Source organism: Ipomoea nil, unplaced genomic scaffold (assembly GCF_001879475.1).
Source record: "Ipomoea nil cultivar Tokyo-kokei standard unplaced genomic scaffold, Asagao_1.1 scaffold1720, whole genome shotgun sequence".
NCBI classification, from domain to species: Eukaryota; Viridiplantae; Streptophyta; class Magnoliopsida; order Solanales; family Convolvulaceae; genus Ipomoea; species Ipomoea nil.
In genome coordinates, this window is record NW_017618148.1 from 63,959 (window position 1) to 78,166 (window position 14,208).

The window sequence follows — 14,208 nt, forward strand, 5'->3', positions numbered from 1 at the left end:
TTTGCAGGGTTGGGCGAGGGAGGGGCAACAGGTCTCCATTGCATAGATGGCAACAAAAGTTGATTCATGTTTGTAGTTGCAAAATTCTTTTCATTGAGACCAACAACGTTAACATTATTGGTATCGAAGTTGGGAGTTGGAGGTGTTACACGCCTCCATTTAGACGGTAGCATGAGATGATTCTTCCTCATCCATACTTGTTCATCATCTTCAACAACAACTCTCCCGTCTTCATCATTGGGGTTGATGGTCAGTAGAAACACTAGAGACGTGGCTACCATAATACAAAGAATACCAACTTCAAGCTTCATGATTTTGTTTTGTTTTTTTGTGGGCTAAGTGGCTAAGCAAGTATGAAAAGTAAATGAATGTGGCTATGGGAATTAAGTGCGAAGACGAGGCATATTTATAGGTAACACGGTCAAGGATGATATTTTTGGAACTCCAATAATTTTGCAGAAACCAAATGGAGTTAAGAAAGGAGTTGACTGTGGATAGACTGACCGGAATTGAAAGGAATTGATTAATAAGGAAAAAAAATTACAAGTTGAATGCGTCCGAGCTCGTGAAGTAGAAGTTGATGTATTTTGGAGCATATGTTTTATGGTTTTTGGATTCAGTATATTTGTATGATATGACACAACCAAATAAGTACTCTTGGCCCTTCAAATGGCCTCCGCGTACAACCTCATGGGTTTACAACAATCCAAAAACTCAAGGGCTTCAATATTGATTTTCATTTATTCCCTGGTATGTTGTTGATGTTTACACGTACGTCGAGCACCCGACGGACTATATCTTAGTTGAACAGTTCTACTAACTTATCTAATCTTATTGGTTAAATAAAATACGAATTTCTTTATCCACAGAAATTCATTCACAAATAATGGTTGAACCCAAAGTACCTTTGATCAGAACAGATAAAGGAATTGCATGTTTTTATGTTGAAAATAATATGTACATGGTAACTAGATCATTATCTTATGTAGTTACATTTCAAACTCATTATTAAAAATGTCAATGTAGGGCAATAGAACATTGTGACGCACTTGACGCATTCATTTATCCTGTATGTAAAATACTTATTGTGCATCCTTTAAATATATTAGAACTAATATAAATTTACAATTAATTTCATTCTCAAGACTCAACCAGCTTGGATTAAAGCCAAAATTAACAGCAACCTTGACAACAAAAACACTTGGTATATAGGATGTAACCATTGTTAAAAAAAGTTTATGCACAAAGTGGCAAACTATTTAACTATGGTGAAAAGACAACATTAGATACTCCAAAGTTTGTATCAATTCAACAAAAACAAAAAACAAAAACAAAAAAAAAAAAAAACAAAACAAAAAAAAACACACCCACGCCCACACCCACACGCACAAAATCAATTAAGTACTACACTCATTCATACTATTTTCAAAAATATGAACTTCAAAATGAACAAGTGCAAAATGGATAAGCATGGAAATTATTGGTGAAACGGGATACATTGAGGCATCAGTATTCAGACTACCTACAAAGTCATTGTACTTACTATCAAGTAAAAGAGTAATGGAACTAGAACAAGAGGTACAACTCATGAACCTTCCACAAATATAATAAATATTAATATTTTGTTCAATAATTTCAAATGAGAATCTACGACACACACTCACAACACATGGAATATGTTGGGGAAAAACTACCACTTCCAAATATCAATAGGCAATTGCAAGATCAAGAGTTCATTGTACAACTAATAAGCTTCCAGTCATATACACAACAAGACAAATCCATAGCTTCATACACCATAATCTCACGTTGCCCTCTATGAACATAGGAATATAACATTCCAGTAATCTAACATTCACAGCAATCTAACATTCCCTAAGGTAATCTAACATTCCGTGAACTAAACGCCCCCTTAAGGTGTGTCATTTTAACATTTAAGGTGCGTCATTTTAACACTAAAGGTGCGCCATTTTAGCACTGAATGTGCGTCATTTTTAACACTGAATGTGCGTCATTTTAATACTTAAGGTACGTCATTTTAACACTTAAGGTGCGTCATTTTAACACTTAGGTGTACCATTTTGACACTGAAGGTGCGCCATTTTTACACTTAAGGTGCGCCATTTTAGAACTTAATGTGCGTCATTTTTAACACTGAAGGTACACCATTTTAACACTTAAGGTGCGTTATTTTAACACTTAAGGTGCGTCAATTTCAACACTTAAGGTGCGTCAATTCAACACTACTTAAGGTGCGTTAAGGTACATCAGTTCAACAATGGTAGGAGGAGAATATATCTAGTTCCCAGGAAGCGCATTTTTTTCCTTGATTTGAGCCGTAGATCTAGATTTGATAAACGGCTCAGATCTCATCCCATCTTTCAACTGGAAGACTCTTCGCACGTGAACCATCTCCTATATATATATATATATAGTGACGCGCTCAGGTAAGAACGAATGCCCAAGAAAGAATTGAGAACTAATTGCACCATTACTTGATCTTTTCTTCCTTCAAATCAAAAATACACCAAATTAAGCATTCTTCCACCTTTCTTTACCTAACACTTGAGCCAAAAACAAGCATAAATGAGCACAAATATAAGTTATTTAATGACACGTTAGTTACAATTTTAATGACTGGAGTTTGATCTTTAATTTGTTATTAACTTTTAATAAGTTCAAATTGGTAGCTATTGTAACACCCCGTGTTACAGCCTCTAACTCAAACTTATTATTTAATTACTTACCCTAAAAAAGAGAATTAAAATCCATTAATTAACTAGGAAGGGTCCACCATAGACCATGGACCCTTATCCCTAAAACCAACCCCCTAGTCCTTTAAGAAAAAGAACTAGCAAACCCATACCATTCAGACCCTAATTAGGACTTAAATAGGGACATAGGAGGCACCTAGAAGTCACACCACAATAACTTTCACCACACAAGAATTCCCAAGAATTCTCATAGGAGAAATCAAGAAGAAGAGATCTTAAAGAAAGACCCTTTATAGCCAAGGATTCTAATTAAGGCTAAGAGGTAACCCATGTCTCAACAAAACATATTTTCTTTGTTATAATCTTCTTCCATGGCTTCTTCTCTATGCTTGTGTCTTGTTAAATCGTTTATGATGATGATGATATGATCTTGATGATTGATGAGATGATTTTATGTGTTGATCTTGATAATCTTGATGATTATGGGAGAAACTTGATAATTGTGTGATGTTCTTGATAAATCTTGATGTTCATGATTTTAAAGATAAAGTATGATTTTGTGATTTAAATATGATTAGAGCCCTAGGTTGAATCGTGAATTTCGTATTGTGATATTCTTGGTATATTTGGGTGGGAATTTGCATGTTCAGGTGTTGATTATGTTTAGAAGTCATGTTAGGATGTGTTCAATGTGATTCTTGGTTTTGATCCGTTATTTGACTACGTGGTGTCGTCATTTGCGTTTAAAAATGTCTAAGTATGGTTTCGGGTTCCACAAAAGATCCCGGGACCCAAGTATTGGAAAAAGAATCAGTGGGGGTAGGTGGAGGTAGGGGGACCCACCACCTACCCGCTGCCCGAATTGACGTCGCCGGCAGCGGGCAGCCGGCGGGCAGACGACTGCCCGGAGGCTCGTCGCCGGCGGGTGGCCCTCCACCCGCTGGATTTTTCCCACCTTGTGATTTTCGCTTCCCTGTTTGATGTTCCCCGACCCTCGTGGTGTCCCGACGGACTCCGTTTATCGTGCCTAAGTCTAGTTTGATGTTTCGAGTACCGTTCGTAGGATAAAAGAGTCTTGTGTATTGCATGCTAGTTGAATTGGTACCCCGTTGACCTAGGTGAAAGATGCATGAACCCTTAAGATGTTTCCTAGTACGTGGATGACCACACATAGGTTTCTTTATACGTTTTCTCCCCTTTCCCAATATGTTAATGTGAATTGCATGTGCTTGCTACGTGATATATGTGCATGACTCTTGGCTGTGGTCAAGTTGGTTTACATAGGCTGCAGTCCACCGACTGAGCTCGTCAGCGGTGTGTAGGGCTGTAGTCCACCAAGTGGGCCTCATGTGCTGTAGTCCACCGACTGAACGCGTCAGCGGTGTGTAGGGCTACAGGCCACGAGGAAGGCCATAGTCCACTGACTGAGCTCGTCAGCGGTGTGTAGGGCTATGGTCGGCTGCGATCCACCGACTGAGCTTGCCAACGGTGTGTAGGGTCGTAGTCCCCAAAAGAGGATTACAGTCCACCGACTGAACGCATCAGCGGTGTGTAGGACTGTGGTCCGCCGTTGAATTCATCAACGGTCTATACAATTGGCTACGGTCAATTCCTTCATGCTGCGGTATGAAGTAGGGTGCTGCGGGGCCGTTTTAGCGCTATACGCGCTAACCCTCATGTATGGGCATGCGATTGGTCCCGTGGCGCCATCAAAGTATGCTTGTGTGACAAAGATATTGATTGAATGATGATGTGAATGACATGAAAGTAAACCGTGACCTTAGATACATATATATATATATATATATATATATATATATATATATATATATATATATATATATATATATATATATATATATATATATGATGTTGTCTCTATATAATTGATTCCCTATCTGTCGAGTCTAATCCTGGTTTTAAATCTAGAGTCTCCTAAGTATATATCTTCCTGCTTCAAAATGGTTTTCCTATATCTATGTATATATATTTACCTATATTGTATTTTAACGCGTTAGAGTGGGTTACCAGCATCATTCGCTGAACAGATATATTTGGCTTTCAGGCACATATGATTAGCTACCGGAGCGCGCTAGAGGACCTCGGTTTAGATAGTTAGTCTTTCCTTTCGGCCTGTGTGCCTTGATGATGTAATGACATTATTTGAGGATTGATAGTTAGAATAGCCTATGCATCTGAGTTCTCCAGCTCAGATGTGGCATAAAACCCCAGACCTTATGTTTAAATTGCTGCATTTGGGATTGATTTAATAAAATTACTTTCATATTATAAGATTGAAAAGTTTTAAAATTTCGGGTATTACAGCTATTCTATTTAAAACTCAGCGCGGGGCCAGATTTTCATGCCGAGCTGAGATTAGATTAATCTTGATCATTCTTGATCATACCCTATTGTATGCAGCTCTCCCAAGCTTATCCAAAAGAAATCTATTTTTCAATCAAATATGAAATATATTTGGAATTGAGACAACAAATTATATAATAGAACTAAACAATGCACTTTTACTGCTCCATCATTCATAGCATTAGCTATTACATTCCTCAATTCCGTATATTTTATCTAATAACTAACGGCCACAATAAATTAGAAACAGAAAAAAAAAAAATTAAAGTAATAATAATAATAGTGTAAAACATCAAAGAAAAACATTAAAGAAAAAGAGAAGGAAAAGGGATTTTCGGATCCGCAGGTACTCAATGCTATCAAGTTAGTTTTTAAGTGCTATAAACTAACTTAGCTAGTAGCCTTTAGAGATACAAGCACTGGGGGAAGACGAGCACCACCCATTTTCCTGGCTGCAAACTTCTTTTTAGTACCCATAATGTTGCAACCTGAGTTTTGCTCAACATCTGTTCCTGGGGGAGTAGTTGGCCGCAGTTTCTGAGAATACGGCATTAAATTATGGTTCTTTATCATTTTCAAATATGCAAAGTTTTTCTCCCCGAGGGGAGGAACTGGCACTGAGTTGTGTCCAGAGTTTGATCCGGGAGAAGTAACAGGTCCCTTTTGAAGGGAAGGTAGTAAAATATGTTGACTTCTCAACTTAGCACGTGCAAAGTCCATTCTACTAAGCGTTATGACTGAGTTGTGCCCAGAACTGGGTGTTGGAGGGGTAATAGGTTCCCTTTCCAAGGATGGTAGCAAAACTTGTTGCTTTTTTAACTCGGGAACTGCAAAGGTTTTCTCACCCATTGAGAACTCGGGAACTGTTACCCCTTCATCACCCAAGTTGGGAGTTGGAGGTGTTACACGCCTCCATTTAGACGGTAGCATGAGATGATTCTTCCTCATCCATACTTGTTCATCATCTTCAACAACAACTCTCCCGTCTTCATCATTTGGGTTGATGGTCAGTAGAAACAGTAGAGACGTGGCTACCATAATACAAAGAATACCAACTTCAAGTTTCATGATTTTGTTTGTTTTTTTTTTTTTTCTTTTTTGTTGTTGTTTTTTTTGTGGGCTAACTGGCTAAACTAGTATGAAAAGTAAATGAATGTATGTGGCTATGGGAATTAAGTGCGAAGTGGAGGCATATTTATAGGTAACACGGTCAAGAATGATATTTTTGGAACTCCAATAATTTTGCAGAAACCAAATGGAGTTAAGAAGGGTGTTGACTGTGGATAGGGGTGTGCAAACTTCGGATAATTTTCGGTTAACCGACCGAACCGACAAATTTCGGTTAACCGTTTTCGAACCGAACTTTTTCGGTTCGGTTAATGGTTAAAGAAATTTTAAAACTTCGGTTAACGGTTAATTCGGTTCGAAAGGTCGGTTAACCGAATTAACCGAACGGTTAACCGAAGTTTGTAATATATATATAAATAATAATATAAATATAAATACTAATTTGAAGTTATGGATGTTTGGAGTTTATAATTAATGTTTTTGTATATTTTGTTATGAATTTATTATAATATGTATTTTATTTTAATTGGATTTATTATTTTAGGTGTTATTTTTAGAATTTTAAATTTTAACTTTAAAAAGTTCGGTTAATCGGTTAACCGACCGATTAACCGAAAAAAATTTCGGTTCGGTGAATTCGGTAGAGAAAACTTCGGTTCGGTTAACGGTTAAAAGAAAAAAAACTTCGGTTAATTCGGTTCGGTTAAAACGGTTCGGTTAACCGAACGGTTAACCGATTGAACACCCCTAACTGTGGATAGATTGACCGGAAAGGAATTGGTTCTTAAGGAATTTTTTATTTTATTGTTTTTAAAAAGCTACAAGTTGACGGCAAATTTTGCAGTGGACCATTGTCCAAAACGATGTCGTACATTTCTTTTAATGATAAGAAATAACACTCGTTCCGTGTAATTAATTATGTTTATATAATATATTTAGTTTCATTTTATATACTTTGTAGTTTCATTTCAGCACAATTAAAGTTTCATTTTGTTTTAACTACAGTTTTATTTGACATTATACATACAATAGTCTTATTACAGTGAGATATGTTATTGAGTTTCATTTTATACACAATGTAGTCTTATTACAACACCACTAAATTATAATTCTAATTGGAGAATATACACTCAAATATGTGAAACTGTTATTCAGTTTAACTGCATTTTATATATATACTGTAGTTTCATTATAACACAACTAAAGTATCATTTTGATATAACTGCAGTTTCATTTGACAATATACACTCGATCAATATGTGAGACATGTTATTCAGTTTCTTTTTACACATAATGTAGTTTCATTTCAACACAACTAAAATAATATTATTTATATTCAACTACAGTTTAATTTGACAATATACGAGACATGTTATTTAGTTTCTTCTTATACATACTATAATTTCATTTCAGCACAAATAAAGTATCATTTCAATTGAACAACAGTTTCATTTGACAATATACCGTCAATATGTGAGATATGTTATTCAGTTTAATTTTATACATACTGTAATTTCATTTCAACGCAACTAAAATATCATTTCAATACAATTATATTTTCATTTGATAATATAAACACAATATGTGAGACAAGTAATTCAGTTTAATTTTAAATACACTGTAGTTTCATTTTGTTCTGAACACGCCAAAAATACAAGATTTTAAGAAATGATGCTATTTTCAGAGCATGATCCACGCAAGCTGAATGGGTCCGAGCTCGCGAAGTAGACGTTTATGTATTTTGGAGCATATGTTTTATGGGTTTTGGATTCAGTATATTTGTATGACTACACAGCCCAATAAGTACTCTTGGCCCTTCAAATGGCCTCCGCGTACAACTTGCCAACAACTTATCAAGTGTCTGTTTGAGAGTGAAGGAATTGAAGTATAACAATAATCCAAAAACTCAATGGCTTGATTGCTTGAATATTGAATTTCACTTATTCCCTCGTATGTTGTTGACGTTTACACGTACGTCGAGGACCCGACGGACCATATCTTAGGAATCTCATTTATGTTGAACAGGTAATAAGTTGAACAATTCTACTTTACAATTTTATTTTAAAATAATATTTAATTCAATCAATGTCTCTTAATCTAATTGAATTTTGTCCATCTAACTGTAGTTAAAAGGGTCAATGTTCTATTTGATAGAGTTCTATTATATAGATTCTTAATTTCGACTCCATCCCTTTTACTCTTTGATGTGACGATTAGACTTAGGTAATTAAACATGCATTAGCCTAATAAGGATACAATAAGATATAACAAATACAAAAGGAAGTTTTATACTACAACTAGGAGTACAAGAGTCCTAACAATCCCCCGCAAGTTCATGTTTAACCGACAACATGAAGCTTGTTCGGCAAAGCCCCAAACCGCGAAGTTGGAAGTGCCTTAATGAAGATATCCGCTAGCTGATCTTTGGTTGAAATAAAGTTAACTGAAGTTCCCCCGATGCTACCTTATCCCTAAGAAAGTGATAATCAATCTCCACGTGTTTCGTGCGTGCATGAAATGCCGAATTGGCACACATATAAGTAGCACCAAGGTTGTCACGTCACAGTTTCGGGACAGGCACTGGGCTAATACCCAGCTCACGCAATAGTGAAACAATCCACGTGACTTCCGCACATACATCAACAAGGGCCTTGTATTCTACCTCAGACCTGGCAACTGTGCGCTGCTTTCGACACACCCATGAGATTAAATTTGAGCCCATGAACACCGCAAAACAACTCCTAAACTTTCGATCTACGAACAGTCAGCCCAATCCGAATTAGAGAACGCATGAATTATGAATATCAGTTGTAGGAGATTTGCACAAACGAAGGCCAAAGTGTAAGGTACCCTTAATAGACCGCAGCACACACTTCAGTTGAGACCAATGTGCCACAGAAGGAGCATGCATATTCTAGCACAGTTAGTTTACAACAAAAGACATATCAAGACGAGTCACCGTCAAGTACTACAAAGCCCCGGCTAGACTCCTGTAGTGAGTGGGGTCGGGAAATGGTTCCGTGGCCGTATCCAAGTGACAAGACACTGGAACTAGGGTAGCCAACTGTTGTGAACATGTGAGCAATCCATGACTGAGTTGTTAATAAATTATGGTGCCATTATAATTTTAAATTAATTAGTTTTTGGGAATTATTATATTCATTATTTAGTTAGTTAATTTGTGATATAAATTGATTGTGTGCTTTTTATAGTTAGTCAGTATTAAATTAGATTTAGGAGTTTTAGTGTTCTTTGTTATTTATGTTTATCATAATTAGTTTGTTTTTAGTTTGTTAGAATTTCTAGTTCTCTTGAGAAGTGTCTAATGAAACTAGGATCTACAACTATAAATATCGCTGTCTTATATGAATAAAATAGAGAGTTGGATTTTTTGAGTTAAAAAACTGAGTGTTTTTTTGAACTCGAGATGAGTTCAATTCGGTTGTGAGTCGGTCATGGCCATCTTAACTTATCAAGTGTAAAACCTCACTTGTGGTGTTGTTCTTACTCCACGTATCACCTGATAACCCGTTTTGGCCGTGGACTTATCAAAATAAAAAAAATTAGCCTTTTTTCCCAGCCCAAGTTAAAGCTTTAATTTGAATCAAATTCACCCAACCCTTTCCCAGCCCAAGTTAAACCTTTGAATCAAATTCACCCAACAAAATAAGCCATTCTATGAGATTCTTTATATTAGAGTGTGAAAAAAATATCAGGCCTACCAGTTTTGTATCATTTGATATCAGAGCCTAGATTTTCCTCATGCTTCAATAAGTTATAATCCATCTCAAACTTTATTTTGAGTAGAAAAAACACAATCTAACATAAATTTGCAGTTTTGCGCAATCGACTTTGAAAAATCAGAAAAAATAGTTACGTTCATTGTTTTGCTTTGAATTTTTTTTGTGCCTGTCATAGTCTTGTTAAACTTGATATATAGAAAATTTGGTCTCAAAATTTGTTACCAATTTTTACTACAGTTTACTCGTTTACTACAGTCCATGTTAGTCTTAATATTATTATCTAACACTAAGAACTTTTCTCTCTTAGTTCTTAATTTTATCCCATAAACTTTTACAATAAAATTTGTCTAGAATAATGAGAATCAACTGAATTTGAATTCATATTAAAGAGGCAATACAACAACAATGATCTAAAATATGAATAGCACTGCTATTTCAAAATGATATTTTAGAAAAATGAATATTCTGATATCCGAGACATAGTCTGCATTTTACATTATGTTTTTAAAATATTACTCGTATATTGATATTTTAAGGGGTCACTTTTCCTTTTTTTAATATCTAAAATTAATAAAATAAATAAATAAAATAATTTATCAAAGGTTAACCGCCATCTTAGCAATTTACGTAGTAGACATGTCACTTTTGAACTAATTACACCATTTTTGCTTGTTTATGGAGTTATTTATATTTTTTGAGATGGATGATCTAATTGCATTTTTATATAAAGTTTCGTGATTAATTTTACTCTTATTATTCATTTATTATATTATTAAGTCATGAAATTTTCTAAATTTTCTTTGTTGCATGCAAATATATATGCAGATATAGACAACAAATTATATAATAGAACTAAACATGACACTTTTATTTCATTCTCCATATTTCAGATCATTAATTATTACATTCATTTTATTTTATTCAGTCACTACAATAAATTTGAAAAAACAAAAGAAGAAAAAGAGACAGAAAGAACAAATAAATGGACAGTATCCGCTGAAATTTAATACTGTAACTTAATTAGCTTAGTAGCCTTTAGAGATGCAACTAACCACCAGAGGAAATGGAGGAGGATGTGCAGAAGCCATTTTCCTATCTGCAAAGTTCTTTTTAGTACGCATGTTGCACCCTGAGTTTTGACCAAGAGTTGTTCTTGGAGGAGTAATTGGCCGCACTTTCATAGATGGAAGTGAAATCTGGTTCTTTCTCATTTTCAAACCTGCAAAGTTCTTCTGATCAATTGGACTAATTGTAGGGTGTCCAGGGTTAGGTCCTGGAGAAGTAGCAGGACCCTTTTGAAGGGAAGGTAGTAAAACATGCTGGCTTCTTAACCCTGAACTTGCAAAGTTCTTTTTACTGGATGTGCTGACTGGGGTATGACTTGGACGGGGTGAATTGTTTCCTGGATTGGGTCCTGGAGAAGTAACAGGTCCTCCCTTTTGAAGGGAAGGTAGTAAAACATGCTGGCTTCTCAACCCGAAACTTGCAAAGTTCTTTTCACTAAATGTGATGACTGGGGTATGACTTGGACCGGGTGAATTGTTTCCTGGATCGGGTCCTGGAAGAGTAACAGGTCCCCCCTTTTGAAGGGAAGGTAGTAAAACATGTTGGTTTCTCAACTCAGAACTTGCAAAGTTCTTTTCACTAAATGTGCTAACTGGGGTATGACTTGGACCGGGTGAATTGTTTCCTGGATTGGGTCGTGGAGGAGTAACAGGTCCTCCCTTTTGAAGGGAAGGTAGTAAAACATGCTGGCTTCTCAACCCGAAACTTGCAAAGTTCTTTTCACTGAATGTACTGACTGGGGTATGACTTGGACCGGGTGAATTGTTTCCTGGATCGGGTCCTAGAGGAGTAACAGGTCCCCCCTTTTGAAGGGAAGGTAGTAAAACATGTTGGTTTCTCAACTCAGAACTTGCAAAATTCTTTTCACTGAATGTGCTGACTGGGGTATGACTTGGACCGGGTGAATTGTTTCCTGGATTGGGTCGTGGAGGAGTAACAGGTCCTCCCTTTTGAAGGGAATGTAGTAAAACATGCTGGCTTCTCAACCCGAAACTTGCAAAGTTCTTTTCACTAAATGTGCTGATTGGGGTATGACTTGGACCGGGTGAATTGTTTCCTAGATTGGGTCCTGGAGGAGTAACAGGTCCCCCCTTTTGAAGGGAAGGTAGTAAAACATGTTGGTTTCTCAACTCAGAACTTGCAAAGTTCTTTTCACTGAATGTGCTTACTGGGTTATGACTTGGGCTGGGTGCTAAATTGTTTCCTGGATTGGGTCCTGGAGGAGTAACAGGTCCCCCCTTTTGAAGGGAAGGTAGTAAAACATGTTGGTTTCTCTAACTCAGAACTTGCAAAGTTCTTTTCACTGAATGTGCTGACTGGGTTATGACTTGGATTGGGTGCTGAATTGTGTCTTGGATTGGATCTTGGAGAAGTAACAGGTCCTCCCTTTTGAAGGGAAGGTAGTAAAACATGTTGGTTTCTCAACTCAGAACTTGCAAAGTTCTTTTCACTGAATGTGCTGATTGGACTATGACTTGGATTGGGTGCTGAGTTGTGTCCTAGATTGGGTCCTGGGGAAGTAACAGGTCCCCCCTTTTGAAGGGAAGGTAGTAAAACATGATGGCTTCTCAATTCGGAACTTCCAAAGTTCTTTTCACTGAATGTGCGGACAGGATGGTTATGGCTTGGATTGGGTGGTGGAGGGTTAACTGAATTGTGCCCTCGGTTTGGTCTGGGAGAAGTAACAGGCCCCCGCTTTTGAAGGGAAAGTAGTAAAACACGTTTCTTTTTCAACTCCGATCCTGCAAAGTTCTTCTCAGCAGCGGGACCAACTGCATTGTGCTCGGGGTTGGATCCTGGAATCAGAATTAGACCGCCATGTCTGCAAAGATTGTAAGAAAAGATATTCCTTTTTGGACTGAAACCCTCCTTTCTTTGTAGTTACAAAATTCTTTTCGTTCAGATCAGCACCATTGGGAGACGGCAACATCAGATGATTCTTCATCATCCATTCTTGTTCACCAGTTCCATAAACATCTCTACTGTCTCCATCATAGGGGTAGGTGGTCAGCAGAAAAAGCAGATACATGACAGTCACAATACCAAGTGTAACGATTTTAAGCTTCATGATTGTTTTTGTTGGCTAAGAAATTATGTGAAGTAAATGAAGGAATTGTTGTGGGTGGGAGTAATTAAATGCGAAGAGTAAGCATATTTATAAGTAACATGGCCATGTTGCCACGACTTGAATGGGTCTGAACAGCTTTAATTTCATATAATAATTTGTATGAACACAGCCCAGTAAGTCTTGGCCCTTCAAATGCCCTAGAACTTCTCTCAAAAGGTTGAATTCTCAACCTCGAAGGTCTCTCACACTCCGGTCCGATAAAGCATTTAGAAAGATATAAATCACGGTGACTTAATGGTTCAGTAGACTGAACTCCTCAAGGGTCCCTCACACCCCGGTCCGACAGAGCATTTAGAAGGATATAAATCATGGTGACTCAATGGTTCAGGGACGGTCCACTTTGAATATAATCTGCACAAGGGATTTGCCCGCTTTGAATATAATCTGCACATTGCCATTGTCAAAGTTTGAACCTTGATTTCTTTTTTCAAATATTACTTATTGAACCAGTGATTTAAACTCGTGCGGAGAAATTTGAGGAGTTTAATTAGTTGCCAAACTTGTTAGATGTATCTGAGATTGAAGGAATTGAAGTCAGAAGGACTTGAATGTTGAAATTCATTTACACGTGGAGGACCCAACAGAACAAACCTTCTATTTGTCGTCTTCTTCCAATTCAATTCCGCATTTCTTCATGCAGCCGCATGGATGAGTGATCGTGACTCCATAGTCCCCACATGCAGAGTTCAGAACACTACGTACATAGCGATTGTGAACTGGTTCATATATGTTGAAAGGGTCTTTAAAATGATATTTAATATTTATAATCATGCATGACAATATTATTGTTTAACCAGGTTGAGTTGTATGAATTGAATTATTGTTGAACCCGTTAATTTTGTAATCCAAGTAAAGTTTTTTACAAGATTATTTGGTCCAGTGAACCAAATCGGATTTGATGAAAATATAATACACATAGTATAAAGAAAATGTAATATTTTTGAAAAAAAATGTAATACTCTATTTCCGTTATAAATAATAGATACTTTATTTATGATTACTATTACATTTTTCATTATAATTATTACATTTTTTAACTTGACCCGACCCCTTACACGAATAAAGATATGTGCGTATTCAATATAATATATAATATATAGAAAATAATACATACATACATATATAT

General features: G+C 36.5%; 1 protein-coding gene across 1 annotated transcript; it reads right to left on the bottom strand.

The window, feature by feature from the left end:
- Positions 1-10,914: 10,914 nt before the first annotated feature.
- On the bottom strand, positions 10,915-13,022 carry LOC109191742 (nascent polypeptide-associated complex subunit alpha, muscle-specific form-like). The gene is made up of 3 exons (XM_019342393.1): positions 12,820-13,022; positions 12,272-12,776; positions 10,915-12,192 (listed from the first exon to the last, which is right to left on the bottom strand). Exons 1-3 carry the CDS (start codon positions 13,020-13,022, stop codon positions 10,915-10,917), a joined length of 1,986 nt encoding a protein of 661 aa, XP_019197938.1.
- Positions 13,023-14,208: the final 1,186 nt, after the last annotated feature.